Source organism: Equus caballus, chromosome 8, assembly GCF_041296265.1.
Source record: "Equus caballus isolate H_3958 breed thoroughbred chromosome 8, TB-T2T, whole genome shotgun sequence".
Classification (NCBI taxonomy): Eukaryota; Metazoa; Chordata; class Mammalia; order Perissodactyla; family Equidae; genus Equus; species Equus caballus.
In genome coordinates, this window is record NC_091691.1 from 4,106,919 (window position 1) to 4,123,625 (window position 16,707).

A 16,707-nucleotide genomic window follows, 5' to 3' on the forward strand; every position below is an offset into this window, starting at 1 on the left:
ATTGCTACTTAATAGCAGAGCCTCAGCTTCTTTACCTGAGAAATGGGGATTCCGGAAGCTCTGGCTGCCCTGAGAAGCATGGGGTCTGTCTCAGGACCCAGCCTCTACAGCCCTAAGTGGGCGAATGCCCCCAAACTGCCAAGCGGGAGTTGCCTCTGACCTCTGAAGAAGCACTTCTTGTCTCCAGCCCTTGGCATGTGCTGTCCCCTCTACCTGGAGTGCCCTTCCTTCAAAAGCCTTTCCTAACCGGAGTCGGGGGAGGCGGGAGGCCGGGAGGGGCAAAGAATCAGGGCTACCTCCGCTGGGCGCTCACAGGCCAGACTTCTTGGTGTGGCATGGAGCATTCTGTGGCTGTGCCTGTCTCCCCTTCACGAGTGTTTGCCCAGTTACAGTGGAAGTCACACAGATCTGCGAATGTGTGCGTTTTAATTTTAAGATAATGTCTGATGTGTTGCAGGGCCCCTACAGGGGACCAGTCCCAATAGCAGGAGAAGAGGCAGGGCCTGTCCTGCCTCCATGGCCAGCCCTTGGTGGCAGCTGAGGCCTTGGGTGGTGAGCATCTGGAGGCAGCCAAGGCCTCTCTGGAGGTGAGCCAGGCAGCCCAAGGCAAGCACTGGGAGGACTCAGGTTCTCGCGTGGGGGATCCTGGGAAATTGGAGGTTGGCACCTGCCCCCAAGGCTTGGCCTCTGTCCCTGGTGCCCCAGCGTGCCTGCCCAAGTCTGCTGCATGCAAGCTCAGGATCCTTTCCCTGTGAGCCAAGACATATCGCCGGTCCTGCAGGAATGAGGGGAGGAAGAGTCAGGGCAGAAGAGAGCAGGCTTCCCACTCGGCACCATGAGCAGCTGGCCCTTGAGGACAGCAGGGACCTGCTGTGTGTCAGGCCCTGGTGCCCAGGAGGGATGTGTACTTGGGGAGAGGAGGGAAGACCATCAGGGGCAGGCTCTGGGCTGAGGTGGGGAAAACTCAGAACGGTCAACAGGAAGGACAGGACACACGTACTTGCTGTGCAGCAGAAACAGCCTTTTCGAAGGCGAGAGAGAGAGAGAAGGCCAAGGAGAGACCATGTCATTCATCATGTCCCCTCTTGGTTCTCCATTGTGTCCAGCCTGAGGCCTACCCCTGTCCTGTGGCCTCCAGGCTTTCCCAGTCCCTGGGGGCTCTCTGTAGGCAGAGCTCTCATTGCCACCACACCAGGATGAGGGTAACGGCTGGCGTTCAGTGTCCCCCAGACCCTGAATAACCACCCCACATCTCTGTGCAGGGTGGCCCCAGGGGCATCTCTAGCTGCGTTTCCCCACCAAGCTTCTGCCAGACTCAACACAACCACGTGCAGTCAGGTATCCCAGGTCCAGTGATTGCCCCAGCAGTGGGCTTTGACCCCTCCCCACAGCATGGCCCTGCCCTGGGACACGGCCCCTGTCCTGTCTATCCCCCAGAAGCACATATAACCAGCCCACTCCCAAACCACAATCTTTGCCCCACAGGGCCCCATAGCCTTGGGAGCCTCAGGCTGTGGGACCCAAGAGTGGGGGAAGGGCTCTGGAGGGCTGTGGGGGCAGCTGGTTGCCAGAGGCAGCTTGAGCCAGTCCCTCAAGAGACCCCACCCCCGGCCAAGGCCTCTGATGCCCACACTCACTCCACCTCTCGCTTCCGGATGGCGCGGCCTGAGGCCAGCACCTCAGCCACCTTGGACACGATGGGATCATAGTTCATGCTGGCCACAGCGATCACCTCGTCACCTCTGCAGGGAGAGGGCGGCTGAGCCGGAGGACTGCCCAGCAGCAGGCCCCCTTCTTGAAGAGCCTGACGCACTCCTGTCCACCTGGGGCCCGGGGCGGCATGTTACCGAAGACGACAGGAATGTCCTGCGCACCCAGCCCTCCCTCCTGGGCTCTTTACCGCTTGGCCCAGCATGGGCTTCCGGCTCCTGCAGGACCCCAGGGAGGCTCCACCCTTCCTCCTCAGTGGGGCTCCGGGCTGGGCTCCGTCCTGGGATCATCACTGTCTATCTGTGTGACTTTCCTCAGTGTAAAAGTGGGGTGTCAGCCCCGCCTCAGAGAGCTGTCCTGAAGGTAAATGCCCCGCCCCCTCACCTTTCCTCGGCCTGCTCCCGCCTAGCTGCCGCCCCCTGCCATTCGGCCAGCTCCCTGGGAAGCCCCCTCTGGAGCAGAGCTTCTCTGGGGTGAGTTCCCCCTCCTGACCGGGCTCCTGCTGCTTCGCGCCCCTGCTCCGCCCCGTTGCTCTCACTTGGTGTAAAAAGCCACGAACTTCAGCTCCTCCAGATCCCCCTGGATGATGACGTCGTCGAAGCCTTCTCCGTACCCTGTGGGCCGACCGGCGGGCGGCGCCCACGTGAGCCCGGCGGAGGGGGTGAAGCTCCACCGGGCCAATGCCCTGTGCCCTCCGAACTGCCCCCAGCACCCTCTCCAGGCCCCGCTCCCTTTGTCCTTTTAGGTGGTCCCGGTCCCGCCCCCAGCGAGTTCTTCGCTCCTTCCTATAGCTCTCTCGGCCCCGCCCCTAGGATGCTCGTAGCCCCGCACTCCGCTGGCACCTTGGCCCCGCCCCGGGCCGAGGCGCCTGTTACCTGCGTAGCGCAGGCTCTTGCCGAACATGGCGGTCCACAGGTAGGGCACGGTACTGATCTCCGCCTCCTGCGCCAGCATGTTCTGGGCCGCCACCCGCCCTGAGGGACCCAGGGTCGTGAGAGCCCCGACCCTAGCCCTCACCGCCCCTACACCGCCTGCCAGGGCTCTCTGGGGACCCTGAGATGTGGGGATTCCTCCTCGCCTCCCTAGAGGTCAAGAAGGGCATCATCTCGCAGCCCACTGCCCACCATGGGTTGCAGTTGATGGGTGCGGAGGGGGACACCTGGGTCGAAGCTAGCCGCTTAGATTGCTTCTCTGGAGAATTTGAAAGAAGTGTCCTGGTCTGGAAGGTCTGCTTCCTGGGGTTGTGGGGCTAGCCAGCCATTTCAGCTGTGCACACAGACAACTAATCAGACACATCAGGTCTGAAGAGGGAGACAGGAGAATGGGGCACAAGTGCCCAGAGAAGCAGAGAGGACAGCCACACCCATGGACCCAGAGAATAGTGGGGGTGGCTTCCCAGTTCATGTGAGGCCCCACTGGACCCAGGTAGTTGGATGTCTGTAAGAGTCCCCTGGACCCTCCCAGTTAAACCTGAACTACGCCTGGCTGACGAGTGGCCTTTGGTTCTTTAAACCTAGCACCAACTTTAGACCTAGGACCTGAAAGAAATTGGACCAGGAGTGGTGCTTCAGGCAGCAGATGCCCAGATAATGTGAAGGCAGAGGGAAGGGGAGGAGGTGCAGGGGGCCTGGTGGTCCTCCCTGTGAGGCAGCTACCCTGCTGGCACCTGCAGCTTAGCAGCCCAGGTGTGCAGTCAAGTGAGGCTTCAGAGGCACGGTAACCACCAAATGTGGGGGGAATGCTATTCCTCAGAGAACACAACAGTCCTGCTGAGTCTGAATTTCCAGGCCCAGATGGCCGCCTCCTAGGGGCTTGCCTGAGGCAACTGCCTTCACAGAGCCAGTCCAACGGCCCAGGGGAGACAGAGGCACTGAATGGGGAGCTGGCCCATGTCCCACTAAATCCCTTTCTCCCTGGGTGACTGCACAGGTTGGTGGAGAATTCTGCGGAACGTGTGTCTTTGAAGACATGAGGAAAAGAGAGGCTGGTGGAAGGACAACTGGGGTGGGGAGCTGTGGCTGGCTGGCTGGGGTGTCCAGAGGGACTGGAGGGAGGTCTCTGGAGATGGGCCACAGGGCATGCTCTGTGAGCTGGCTTGATCACCTGGGTGAGGCTGGCCAGATAGGCTACCACAGAGCCTTGAATGGCTAACCCAGCGACCAGGACCCAAGGCCAGCAACTGAGGGGTGGGCCTGGGGGAGGCTGAGACCCTGGGACAGCCTCCCACCTACCACCCTTCCGTGGGGCTGGCCGTACCCTGTGCATGAGCCATCTGCCAGTGTGGGATATTCACTTTCCGATTGTTCCTCCAGGCCAGGGGGAAGGTGACAGCATCACCAGCCGCAAACACGCCTGGGATGTTGGTCTGCATCATCTGTGGGGAGAGGGCCCAGGGCTCCGTGGGTGGGACGGGGGCCCTGACCTGGACCTCCCACCACCCCCAGCCCAGCAACCTGCCCAGCCCACCCAGCTCCACCTTGTTGACAGGGATGAAGCCTCGGGAATCCAGACTGATGCCGCTCTGCCTCAGGAAGCCCGTGGCGGGCACCGCGCCTGACAGGACAGGGGCCACTGTGTCCACTCCCTGGTCCCTCCCTTCTGCCTCATTGCTCTCCATGACCCACACCCTTCACACACCACAATCCAGCCCCAGACTGATCGTCTAACCGGCTGCCCGCCCTGTGGCTTCATGCGTCCTGTACCCTCTGCCTGGACCCCCATAGACCCCGATGTCTCCCCTTAGGCCTCACGTATCACCTCCTCTGAGAAGTGCTCCATGAAGCCTCCTGGTGGGGGTCAGCATGCCACGCCTCCCCAGCCCCTGTGCTGCCACCTCCCAGCTTTGTCCCTCCCCAAACTGGCACCTCAACGGGAGCAGGGACCAGTTAGAGGCTTGTGTCCTGCAGCCTGCGTAGGGCAGGCCATGGAGTTGAGTATTAGTGGCCAGCGGTTACTGGGGGCATCCTCCATGCCAGGCCCAGGCTAAGCCTGGCACGCATATTCCCCAACAGCCCTGTAAAGTGGTATGGTTGGGGTCCCCATTATAGATGTGGAAACTCAGGCTCAGGGAGGGGAGGGAACCGGCCCAACGTCACTCAAGCACGTGTGTGTAGTTCTGCTCATTCTCGCCTGCCTCCTCACCCACTCACCAATGCCCACCACGCAGACGTCGGCCCGCACAACCTTGCTGCTCTTCAGCACGACCTCCTTCAGCTGTGGGGAGTGGGTGGGTGAGCAGGCAGGCCCAGCTCCCAGGCACAGGTGAGCAGGAACAGAAAGGAGCAGGGGGCAGGGAGAAGGGCCCACCTTTCCCTCCTGGGCCCGCAGCTCCGACACCTCCGTCTGCATGTAGAACTTGACCCGGTTGTTCTCAAACATCTGTCAGGGCAGGTGGGCGGGTGGGCAGTGGGTGAGAGCCCCGTGGGGGCTGAGCTGGGCACCCAGGGTTCTGAAGGGCTGAGTGCTGGGGTGGGCTCACCTTCATGAGGGCACGACCGACACGCTCCCCCAGGAACCTTCTGAAGGGCGTCTCCTCCAGCTCCACCACGGACACTGAGTGGGCCTTCTCAGTCAGATAGGCGGCCACCTCCATCCCTGGGGCCAGGGCAATGGGTGGCAGGCTGGCACCTTGCACCTCCCAAGGCCAGCACTACCGCAGGACCGGCCATGACAGCCTGACAACCACTCCCATCACCCCCAGCTGCTCACCCAGAAAGCCGGCTCCCACGACCACCGCGTTGCGGCCCCGGGCCAGCCTCACCACGCGATTGGCGTCCTCAGGTGTCCGGAGAGTGAACACGTTCTCCACCTCTTTGCCTTTGCAGCTCAGGGTCTTCGGGCTGAGATGTGGCCAGTGTCAGTGAGGAGCTCCTGGTACCCTGAGCCCTCCCATCCTGGCTGGTGCCCTAACTGATGTCCAGCAGGGGATGGGGGGAGACACCCTCCCACCTGCTCCCTGGTGCCAGCAGCAGCTTGTTGTACTCCAGCTTGAAGCCATCCTTGAAGACGACTTTCTTGTTTCGCACATCCACTGTGACCACCTGCAACCCCCGCAAGGCAGAGTGTGGCCCCCCACTCCCAGGTCCTGCAATATGCCCGGAGCCCAGCAGGACCCTCTGAGCAGCTCCTCAGGGGCGGTTCCTGCCATCGGGGTCCTCCTCCCTCTCTCTCCTGGAGCTCCTCTTCCCTCTTTAAGCTTCAAACATCACCTTCCATTCAAAACCCTCCTTTCACTCCCAAGGCCCACCAGGCTCTCCCACCCCAGGCTGGAGCAGATAGTCTGTGTCCCCACACCCTGGGGCTCCACATGTGTCCAGACCCTGCCAGGAAGAAGCTCGAGTGCCACCTCCCCGGCCTGCAGCACCCCCGGGGCCTGGGCAGCGGGGCCAGGAGGGCCGAGCCCTCTCCACACCTTCAGGGGCCCCATGCTTCACTCCCTTCACGGTTCCCATGAAGCCTTCCCCAGGCCTGTTCCCCAGCCTCGGCCCCGTACCTGGGCCTCGGTGAGCACCTCAATGCCATATGCTCGGAAGAACTCCTTGGGCCTTAGGGCCAGCTGCTCAGGCTGTGCATCCAGGGACTGCAGGATACAGCCAACTTGAGAGAGGGCCAGACAGCCACTGTTCCACTTTGCAACAGAGGCCCTGGGGCCCAGGGAGGGTAGGGCCAGCCCTGGGTCACATGTGGGCTGCAGGACAGAATTCAACAAATCCATATCTTTCTGGGGGACAACTGGTGGGCCTGGCATGAGCGAAGAGGGCAGCTGGCCACACCCCCAAGGGGAGACAAGCAAGGCTCCCAGTGGGCTTAACAGGGACTCAGAGGGGTAGGGTTGTGGGCCCTGCCCAGCCCCCACTGGCCCCACCTTGCTGAGCTTGGGCCGGTCGTAGGGGAGGTGCCGGTCCAAGGTGCACAGGACGATCCTGTCTGAGAAGCCCTCCTGCCGCAGCGTCTCCGCACACACCAGGCCGGCTGCACCTGAGGGGGGGCGGTGGGTCAGAGACCCCTCCTCCCCCACCCCACCCTGCCCCTCATGACCCTGCCACCAACCTGCGCCCACAATGAGCACGTTGGTGCTGCCGCTGTGGCCAGCGCTTGGAGAGATGCACTTGGCCATCACCTTGGTCCTTCGCTGCAGCTGCAAGGCCTGGGGTTGGCCGCAGAGTAGGGGGCAGCTGGGAGCTGGAGTCATCGCCATGCTTCCTACGCCATCATCCCAACAGGCCAGGTCCTGCTGCTCCATCCACCCCATTCCCATCACGCAGCCCTGCACTCTGCCTCCCAGCCACACACATCAGGCTCTGTCCCACGAAAGGGGCTTTGCACATGCTGTTTCCTGGGCCCAGACGCCCTCCTTGCCTCTCCCTTTTGCCTGAGCCCCAGTCAGCCACTCACCTGCTTGCTGGCCCAGACGTACACCTTCTCCTTCTCAATCTTCACCTGCAAGGGCTGAGTTAATCAGGACCAGGCTTTGGGGTGCTCCAGCCCCTGACCTCTAGGCTCCCACCCCACTGCTCACCCGGCCCCACCTGGAACTTGTGCAGACTGTCCAGGCCAGGGAAGTCCTCCAGGTCCCCAGTGCTGATGTTGAAGCAGGCGCCATGCCACGGGCAGCGTACCCGGCCCCGGGACAGCACACCTGGGAGGAGGCAGTGTGAGGTTGGGGCCACTAGGCAGAGCCGTCTCCAAGGATCCCCATGTCCCAGCACCTTCCCCACAGCCCAGGAGGCTCCATTAATAGAGCAGGGCCTGGAGGTCCGGAAGGGTCCGAGCTGAACTGGGGCCCGGTGGAGCTGGGGTAGAGAGCCCCCTTGTGATGGCCAACCCCCCGCATGGAGGTCCCGCACCACCTCCCGCGCACTAGGACAGCTCACCAGGACAGCTCACCTTTCACCAGGGGCGCACCATAGTGTGGACACTTGTGGCCCAGGGCGTGGAACTCCCCATTCTCCTTCACCAGCAATACCTTCCCCCAGCCCAGCTCCACTTCCCGCATCCTAGGGAGGGGCTGCACTCAGAGGTCAGGCCACACACCAGGCACCCCTCCTGCCAGCACCTCCTCCTAGAGCCCAGCCTTCTGGGGAGCAGGCCCAGACCAGCAGAAGCCACAAATGGCCAGGACAGGAGCTGGCCATGGGCCCCTTATGGGCCACCCTGCCAGCCCCCACCATGGCCTGCACCTTGCCCTCCCACCTGGCGCTCTCTGGCCCCCCTCCCAGACCCAGCACCCACTGGCCATTCTCTAGGTCCTTGACATGGCAGACGGCGGCCTCCACGCAGTCCTGAGTGCCCGCGTAGGGGTGAGGGGCAGGCAGGCGCTCCTCAGTGTGGAAGTGGCGGGCTGTGCCATTGCCTTGGTAGGCCCGGGGGCTGCCCTTCCCGCTGGCCGACAGCTCCTCCTTGCCCCGCTCCTTCTCAGGCAGCACCACCTCGATCTTGAGCTCCACTGCAGGCAGGCAAGGTGGCTTGGTGAGCCCCCAGCCCGGCCCACCTCCTTGCCTGCCCCACAAGCTCTGGGTGGGCCGGCGCCTCTGAGCACGGGTTCTCCCCTGCACCCTGACCTCTCTAGAAAGCCATCTGCACCACCGGCAAAGAGCCTTGAACCAGGCAAGAAGCAGAGCAGGGACGGCAGGGGTTGGTGGGGTGGGCTTGAATTAATTTCTGCATGTTCTCTTTTTCAATAACAAAATCAGTGAGGCAGCACAAAGCAAAGCTCCTTTGACTCTGAAATGGCCCTTTCTCCAGGAATCTCTGTGAAGGAAAGAACCCAGGTGCCCCGAGTCTCGCTCTGACTCCCAGGGCACAGTCCCCGGGGGACGACGACGCATCCCTGACCCTGCTGGGTCAGGAGCACGTTTAGGGTCTGACTCAAGTGCCATCAGGGCTTCCACAACTGCGGCAGCCCCGTCCCCGGCTGGGGAATCTGGGAGACGGGATGTGGAGGGTTCGTTGTTTTATGCTTGCAACTTTCCCATAGATTTGAAATTGTTTTCAAAATTAAAAATAAAAGTGTACACAACGTAATTTCAACTTCTTAAAATAGCTATTCTCACCACTTTGAGAATCCTTCCTCATTTACCAGGTGCTGGTTTGTCAGTGTCTCCGTGTGCAGGGGTCTGGGGCCCTGGGGGTGAACCCCACGGTGGGGGGTGGGGGAGATGCATGTGGGCCACCAAGAGGGGGCACGGGCCCCCCAGCCTCCACAGAGAAGACCCCTCTCCCACATGGGACCTACTGTAGGGGGAGTTAGACAAAGATTGTCATTTCCTTTTTATTCTTTTCCACATTTTCCAAATTCCCTACAGTGTGCCTGGGGTATTTTTCTAATTAGAAAGGAACAATAAACAGAATTTTTTGCAGCGATAATCCTGCCTCCTGGGCTGCGGCTGCAGGGGGGGCAGCTGAGCGATGGAAGCTAAGCCCCGGGCACAGCGTGGGCCCAGGTGGGGGCAGGAGGGGCCTCTACCGACTTCCCATCTCCCCCCTCCACCTCAGACCTGACCCTCAGAAAGAAAGCGCCGGAGTCACCTCTCCGGCCTTGGCTCCCGTCCACCCACCTAGACGCAGCTCAGGTGTCACCTCCCCTGGCTGCCCAGCCCCTGCATGTCCCTCATCTCGCTGGCTGGTCCCCACCTTGGCCTGGCATGGGACCCCAGCGGGTTGTGTGGGGGGAGGAAGACCCTACCCCCTCACCCAAAGGACCCCAGCCCCAGCCCAGGCATGGCGGGGGCAGGAAGGGCGGGAGAGCACACCACCACGTGAATCCGCTGTGTCAGGTAGGGGGCTTATGAGGAGAGTAGGTTTGTTCCTCCATTTTCCACACTTTATGTAATGGTGTTAGAATGTTTTTAGAAGAATTAAAAAGAAAAATACTTCAGATTCAGCTGACACCAGCTATGTGAGATGTGGAGAGGGAGCTCACAGGAACAGCTTGGCAGGGGCCCAGATAACAACCAAGCCAGGCTGTTTTCATCCGCCACCTCCTTCCAGAAGGCTCCAAGGCACTTGCTGATGCAGTCTAATGGGAAGCCACTAAGTCAGGAGCAGTGGCAGAAAGGCAGCCAGGGAAGGGGATCTTTGTTCACCCACAGAGCCAGATCAGCCCTAGCTCCATGATTCCCAGCTGCCCACATGACCACCAGCCCCTGACTTAGCGCCTTCGGGCAGATGCCTTCATTACAAAATGGAGAGAACAGTGCCTACCTCTTTGGCAATAGTGAATGTGGAAGGAGATGATACATGTAACTCAGAGTAGAAACTCAATAGACAAAGTTGGGTAGTGGTGTTTTATTGGTTAGCTCTGAGCTTCCTGGCAGCCATGGAGAAGAGGGAAAGCTGTTAGGTAGCACTTGTAGGCTAAGAAAAGGCAGATGACCAGATGCCAAGAGAGGTGTACTTCCTTCTAGTTCTGAGCTTAGCAAGGTCTGGCCTGGAACACTTCCTATAAGGAACACAGCCACTGGAGCCATGGGGAGTACAGAGGGAGCTCAGGAAGCATGTGCTAATGCACACCCAGCCAGAGTTGAGCAAGTACAAAGTGAAGAATTTACACAAAACTCTTCTGCTTATTCTAGCCTCCCTGCGGCCCCTCCTGACCCCCTTGAACCTCATGGCTGAATGCTCTCACTCCCAGACCCCGAAATTCCCTGAACCTCACCCCTGACCTGCCCAACACGGGCACTTGGGGCCTGAGCTCCTGCCCTCCTGCCACAGCCACACAGAGGAGTCCTGGCGGCAGGGAGCCCAGCCCCCTAAAGAGGGGATAATGACGTTCTGCAAGTGCCTCCTGTGTGGCAGGCCCTGTGCTAAGCACAACAGCCCCATTTTACACGTAAGAACATAGGGGCTCAGAGAGGTGAAGTCACCTGACCAAGGCCACACAGCAAAGTGGCAAGGCTGGAGTTGGACTTAAGAGCCCAAGTTCTTGGCATTGCCTCTGGGGTGGTAAGAGTGGCCACCCCTGGACCAGGAGACCTGGCACCAGGGGTCCCAGGCAGGCCAGCACTTTAGGAGCCTTTAAAAGAAGCTGCAGGTGGCATCTTCTGCCCAGGGCCTGCTGCCAGCCCAGCAGTCCTACAGGAGCCCACTACCAGGCCAGCTGGCATCTTCCTGCCCACTTCTGATGGAGGAAAGCTGAGGTCAAGACAGTGGACAATTATGTATGCCCAAGTCATACATCGAGGCAGGGAGGGCGGTGAGATCAGGCCCAGGGCTGGGTGTCAGGGAAGGAGACCTATTTCCTGGGGCAGGTGCAGGGGGGTCCCTCAGCCTGGTGGGGTATCCAAGTCTCCTCTTGTCCCCAAGTTCCCCCTCAGACCCAGGAAAAGGAAAAAAGGCTCATGCGTTCCAAGGTAATGGAGCCAAAGGGTATCAGGTAAGGGGAGCCGGGGCGAGCTGGCCAGGGCAGGGTGGCCTGGACGGGAGGGAGGGCGGGCACTGACTGGGCCCTAGAGACGCTTCTGTCAGCCTCGGTTCCTCCATCTGTGACATGCCTGCACACCCTTGCCTTCCTAAGTGTAGTGAGGAGTGAGAGTAGGGGCTGGACAAGGGTCTCCATGGACAGTGGACCCAGGCCTCCCCCAGTGCCAGGAATACCCCAGCCCAGCTGGAACTGCTTGGGCCAGGCAGGGTGGGCCTTGCCTATACAAATGAGGAAGTGTGCCCAGAGAGGCTAAGGAGGTGGCCCAAGGTCACACAGGGGGTCTGAAGAAGTGAAGAGGGCCGGGACCTGTCCACTGCACCCTCACAGCAACTTTGAGAAGTCAGGCTCACTTTGTAGGAAGGAAAACTGAGGCTCAGAGAGGTAAGTTATGTGCCGTGGGTCACACAGTGGCTGAGGGTGGCCCCGGAGCCCCCCTTCCCCAGCCCTAGGGGACACAGCTCCCCTCCCCCACTCTGCAGCAGGAGAAACCCTCCCCTCCCCTTTCTGAGAAAGATTCAGCTGCTATTCCCACGACCAGCACCCAAAGCCCCAAATAAAGAGGGGGGCCCACTGGAGAGGAGCCAGGAAAAGGGCTCCAGGCCCCCTACCCCCTCCTGCCTGCACAGCATTAACATTCGGAGCCGCAGCCAGCTGCCACCCAGCCCAGCCTGACCTACTTCGCTGGCAGAGGGGGAGGGGGAGGAGGAGGAGGAAGGTAGCAGGAGGAGGGAGGAGGGAGGAGGAGGGAGGGTGGAGGCAAGAAGAGAGGAGGTACCTGGCTTGGGCTTGGAGAAGCAGCCGCCCATGGCGAGTGGCCCGTGGATGGGCAGAGGGCAGGGGCACAGGTGTTGGGCTGTGGGAGGCCTAGAGTGCCCCTAGTGGGGCTGGACCCCCCACGGCCCTTAGAGATGCTGGAGCCACCATCCCAGCTAGAGCTGCCTCCAGGACCTGCAGGAGAGACACAGGGCATCTATGGGGACTGGGCTTTGATAGGGGGTGTGTGTAGAGACACAGAGAGACACAGACAGATGGAGGAGCAGGGAACTTCTGGAAGAGGTCCACATTTGAACGGGTAACCATTGCATGTAGCAGAGCTGGATTCCAGAGGAATAAGAGGACCCAGGAGGGCACCTCCCCTTTGAGGCCCTCCAGGCTCAGCACCCTCACTCCCCGCTCCCACCTCTGCAAAGGTTGTGCCTACTGCTAGGGGCGACCCTCCGCCCCAACCTCAGTCACCCTTTTAGGTTGAGCCCCACAGCTGCCTTGTCCAGGAAGTCCTCCCTGATTTCTGCTGCCCACTCAAAATCCCGAAGCCTGGGATCTGTGAAACACTCCATAATCCCAGGAGGCCACCATGCCTGGGGTCAAACCCCAGTTAACCTTGGGCAGCTTAGAGCCCTCTTGGTCCTCAGGTTTCTCCTTCCTACCATGAGGGTGACATTTAGTTCTCCCTGGCCCCTGCCCCTACCCTGGCAGGCAGCCCCTGAATACCCACCTCCTCCAAGGGCAGCCACTGCTTCTTGCTCCCAGCCCAGGTTCTGGAAGGCAGGCCGAGGGGGGCAGGGGTCCAGGAGGCAGCCCAGCCTCCACCCCTCCTCCCAGTGTGAGCTGTGGCCAGGAGGGGCTGAGGGGGCGGGGCTGGGTCAGTCCACTGGTCCCCAGGGAAACCCAGCTCCATGGTGAACAGAAGTGGGCGGCCAGCCCGGCCTGATGGGGTTGGGGGAAAGGGCGGCCAGGCACACAGCCCTGGCTCCCACCCGCCTATCTCCGGCTCTTCACAAATGCCTGCCAGGCCCCTGGTGCTGAGGTCATGCCCAACAGCAGATGGAGAAACCAAGGGGCCAAGGGCTTGCCAAGGTCAAGCAGCAGGCAGGGGCACCTGGGTGGCCTTCCACCCCCCTCTCACCTTAATCAGTTCCAAGATGGGCAGGGACCCAGGCAGCCCCCATACCACCCTGCAAGCCACCGGGCTTGGGCGGGGGGAGGGGGTCACTGGTCAGCAAAGAGATCCCTGCAGCCAAGGAGCCCTCAAGGCCACAGGGTGGGCCTTCCGGAAGATGCAGCTTACAGACTGGACTTTGGAAGGCCTGGGACAAAAGTGCAGCTGCCCTGTTTACAACTGACCTCCCCACAGTCCATCCCACTGTCATCTCCTCTGCTTCCCCTTGAAGTTCTTCCTCAAGTCTCACTCGAGGTGGGGCTGAGGTCTACTTGGTCTTGCCCCGATCCCAGCAAGGGCCCTGGGTAGGTGCCTGAGAGCGAGGGGACCGAGGAGATGGGAGGGAAGGTTGGGAAGGGGCCATCTACTGCCCAGCACCTGAGCCTGCTTGCCCTAGAGGCGCCCATTACAGGCAAGGAGGCACTGCACCCGAAGGCTGCCTGGGCACACCCATGCTCTTTCCCCAGGTTTTTCAGAGGTCTGTAAAACTTGGCCACCTCCTGCCCCACCTACTCCGTCCCTTCCAGGGACGAGCTTCACCTCTGGCTCAGCCCTGCCCGCCTCCTTCCTGCCTGCCTCAGGCCTCACATGCTGGGCCACAGATCCCAGAAAAGGTGGAACCTCAATTTGCCACCAGGGGCCTGTCTAGGCTGCTCTCTCCCTTCCCAGGTGCCCCAGTATTTTACCGTCTTGGGCCTGGAAAGAGATTTGCTGGGGAAAGAGCCTTCTCCAGGCCTACTGTGTGCAGGCTGGCTTGGAGCCCTCCTGCATCCTGCAGACCCAGACACCCCTACTGAAAGGCAAAGGTCCTTGCTAGCGGCAAGGCAGGAGGGGCACGGCAGGAGGGGCCCCCAAGTTTTTGCAGAGTGCTGTCCCTTGACCACAAGCTGCCCAATGCCAAAAAGTTCTAACAGTGCCCAAGTGCTAACTACCCACCAGAAGCCTGTGTCCCGATTCACCGGCCACCCCCCTAGCTGGTGCAGGCCGGGCGGAAGCCTCCCCGACTCCTCCGCCTGGCGCCCCCCATCGAGGATCCCATTCCCCCCCTCCCCCCCCCCGCCCCCTCGCCCCGCAGGCCGCCGCCCAGCTGGGACCCTCAGTGGCTTCCAGCCTTCCTCCGGATGGCATCCGAGCTCCTCAGCCCGGCGTTCCAGTTGAGGGGGCCATCGGCCCTCCCCTTCTCCCCTCGGGCTCAGGCGCAAACCTCCTGCGCACTCTCCCTGCCTCTGCACGTGCAGTTGGCTCTGTCTAGGAAGCCGGTGCCAGCAGCCTTCCCGGCTTGTCCAGGTCCCCCACCACACCAGGCGTCCCAGGAAGGGGACTGGCACACAGCAGGGTCCCGTGGCGAGCGGCAGGACACGGCGGGGGAGGGGAGAAGGAAGGGGCTCTCCAGCCCCGGCTCTTCTACCTCCCGGCTGCCGACCCCAGCCCCAACACCCCGGCCCCGGGTGCGAGAGCCGAGCGCGCGCGCACCGGCTCCGGGCGCAGAGGCGGCGGGGCCGGGACCGGCGGCCGAGCCGGGGTGGCGGGGTCGGGAACCGGGGACCGGGCGGGCGCTCACCTGGGCTCGGCGCGGGCCTGGGCTCTGGAGCCGCTCGGGGCCGGGGCCGCGGCCGCGGGGGCGGGGAGGAGCGAGCGGGGCGGGGCCGGCGCTGCGGAGACACTGCGGCCGGGATCCCGCGGCGCCCAGCCCCACGGCGGGCAGGTGGGGCGGCCCGGGGTCAGGGGTCCGGCCGGGGGCCTCGGAGTTTGGATGCGGGTCACGAGTCGCGGGGCGGGGGAGGCAGCCAGGGTCCCTCCTGTGTGTGGACGCCCCGGCGGGATCTTGGCCCCCGGGGATGCTCACGACCCACGAGGGGCGCCCACGAGGGGCGCCCAGGAGGGGCGCTGCGCACCGGGCGGAATTTTTCCTTTCCTCGCACCATCCGTGGGCAGCGTGGAGGAAGTTGAACCGCCCGAAACCTCTCCAGGAAATATAAAACCCAAGCCACTTCCGACTGCCCCACTGGTAGCTTGACTCGCTTGGCTGTTGGTCTCCTGAAGCTCCCTCCCCCCCCCCTCCCAACACAATACGATCTATTTTAAGTTATATTTTATTACATTTTCTCTTTCCCATCTGCCATTATACCAGGAGAACTTGAGTCCCCATAAATCATGGTGCACCCTGGGAAGCGCCCCCTGACCAGCCTTCCCAGACTCCATCCTGCCTGGATATTCTGGCTCCAATGTTTTATTGTCCTGACTGTCCAGATCTTTGCATTGTGGTCAGGTAGAGCTTGTCCGTCTAGCAAACTGGAACTCAGTGACTATGTGGGAAATGCATGAATGACACACTCCAGGGAAGTGATGTCACATCTATCATTAAACATATGTGGGCCCACCAACTCTGCTGTCCTATTATTGCTCTTTTTGTGGCTCATGTTGGGTCCTCTTTTTTTGCCATCTTATCCCTTTCTGGACCTCGCTTTCCTCCTGTAGGAATGACAATAACGACAGCAGTAACAGTCCCCTGTGCCAGGCTGATACAGCCTTCCAAGGGTATCTTTATTTATGACCCACCCCACCCAGGGGGGCAAGCACAACTCCCCCCTCGTTTTATAGATGGCGAAGCTCAGGGAGGCTGAGTCTCACCCAGGGGCAGGACCAGGGCCTGCATGGGTCACACTCATGCCTGTGGGCATGGGGCCCAGGCCTGGAGGGGACGTGTGGCTCTGCTCAGGCCCTTCCTCTGTGGCCATGTGTGGTTCCCACAGTTTGATTGTTGCCCCTGCCACAGGAGAGGCCCCATTACTGGGCAGATGGCGTTGCTCGGGCGGTGCCGTTGGCCTCCAACAAGTCTGCTCCCATTCCACACACGTGTTAACCCCACCCCCAACTCCCCTAGCCAGGACAACAGTGTGCCCCATAAATAACCATGGCTGTGGCTTCACATGTGTTTATCCCTTTAATCTTCACAACAGCCTCAGGAGCAAGGTTCTTTTTGTATCACCTTCGTGTTTGTTTTTTCTCCCCAAAGCCCCACTGCATAGTTGTGAGTGGTTCTAGTTCTTCTATGTGAGCTGCCACCGCAGCATGGCTGCTGACAGACAGGTGGTGTGGTTCTGTGACTGGGAAATGAACCCAGGCTGCGAAAGTGGTGAGCGCTGAACTTTAACCACTAGGTCATCAGGGCTGGCTCTGTATCACCTCCATTTTCAGATGGAGAAACTGAGGTCCAGAGAAGTTAGAGACTGCAAGGGCATACAGCTGGTGAGTGGCAGAGAAGAGCCTTGAACTCTGGAAGACTGGCTCCATGCTGCTGGGCTATGAGGTGGAGGCGTGGGAGTGGGAGGGAAGAGCCCTGCCTGGCTCGGCCACAGGGTGTCCATGGAGAGTTGGAGTCCTGCAGTCAGTGAACTCTTCTGTCCCAGGTTCCCTGGGACACATGGGGGTAACTGCAGTGCCCTCCCCCTGGGGCTGCCTGCAGGGCACCATGACAGGTGCAGAGTCAGGCATGGGACACAGAGGTAGCTCAGGATGTGGGGTGGGGGCTGCTGAGCTTGGGTTGCCAGCAGTGAGACTGGGGGGCCACAGGTCAGCCTGGGGGCTGTATGGAGATGCCCTGACATGGGGGGAGTGCAGCCCCCGACATGGGGTG

At 61.3% G+C, this 16,707-nt stretch overlaps 1 protein-coding gene across 31 annotated transcripts; it reads right to left on the minus strand.

The window, feature by feature from the left end:
• Positions 1 to 170: 170 nt before the first annotated feature.
• On the minus strand, positions 171 to 14,897 carry AIFM3 (AIF family member 3). Of its 31 annotated transcripts, none has more exons than XM_070276092.1 (22): positions 14,632 to 14,698; positions 12,627 to 12,755; positions 11,907 to 12,079; positions 7,942 to 8,155; positions 7,597 to 7,706; positions 7,239 to 7,348; positions 7,105 to 7,149; positions 6,760 to 6,856; positions 6,575 to 6,687; positions 6,203 to 6,397; positions 5,659 to 5,750; positions 5,419 to 5,549; positions 5,189 to 5,304; positions 5,017 to 5,088; positions 4,860 to 4,923; positions 4,187 to 4,263; positions 3,967 to 4,084; positions 2,586 to 2,684; positions 2,249 to 2,324; positions 1,643 to 1,742; positions 1,001 to 1,021; positions 172 to 775 (listed from the first exon to the last, which is right to left on the minus strand). In XM_070276092.1, exons 3-22 carry the CDS (start codon positions 11,935 to 11,937, stop codon positions 293 to 295), a joined length of 2,364 nt encoding a protein of 787 aa, XP_070132193.1. In that variant the 5' UTR covers positions 11,938 to 12,079; positions 12,627 to 12,755; positions 14,632 to 14,698; the 3' UTR covers positions 172 to 292. The 31 variants fall into 31 exon arrangements, 27 of the variants coding, with proteins under 27 accessions (XP_070132208.1, XP_070132193.1, XP_070132195.1 ...); XM_070276096.1 differs by having other exon boundaries at positions 174 to 775; positions 6,203 to 6,289; positions 14,632 to 14,682; XM_070276098.1 differs by lacking the exon at positions 14,632 to 14,698 and adding an exon at positions 13,038 to 13,218 and having other exon boundaries at positions 174 to 775; positions 6,203 to 6,289; positions 12,627 to 12,669.
• Between the last annotated feature and the right edge of the window lie 1,810 nt (positions 14,898 to 16,707).

What these genes read in the sequence shown, in the direction of transcription:
- AIFM3 (XM_070276094.1), bottom strand. Translation starts at nt 11,937, where the DNA reads ATGGGCGGCTGCTTCTCCAAGCCCAAGCCAG. An exon ending in TCGGTCGTGCCCTCATGAAG is followed by an intron (nt 5,089 to 5,188) that starts GTGAGCCCACCC and finishes CTGCCCTGACAG; the next exon opens with ATGTTTGAGAACAACCGGGT. An exon ending in TGCGGGCCCAGGAGGGAAAG is followed by an intron (nt 4,924 to 5,016) that starts GTGGGCCCTTCT and finishes CACTCCCCACAG; the next exon opens with CTGAAGGAGGTCGTGCTGAA.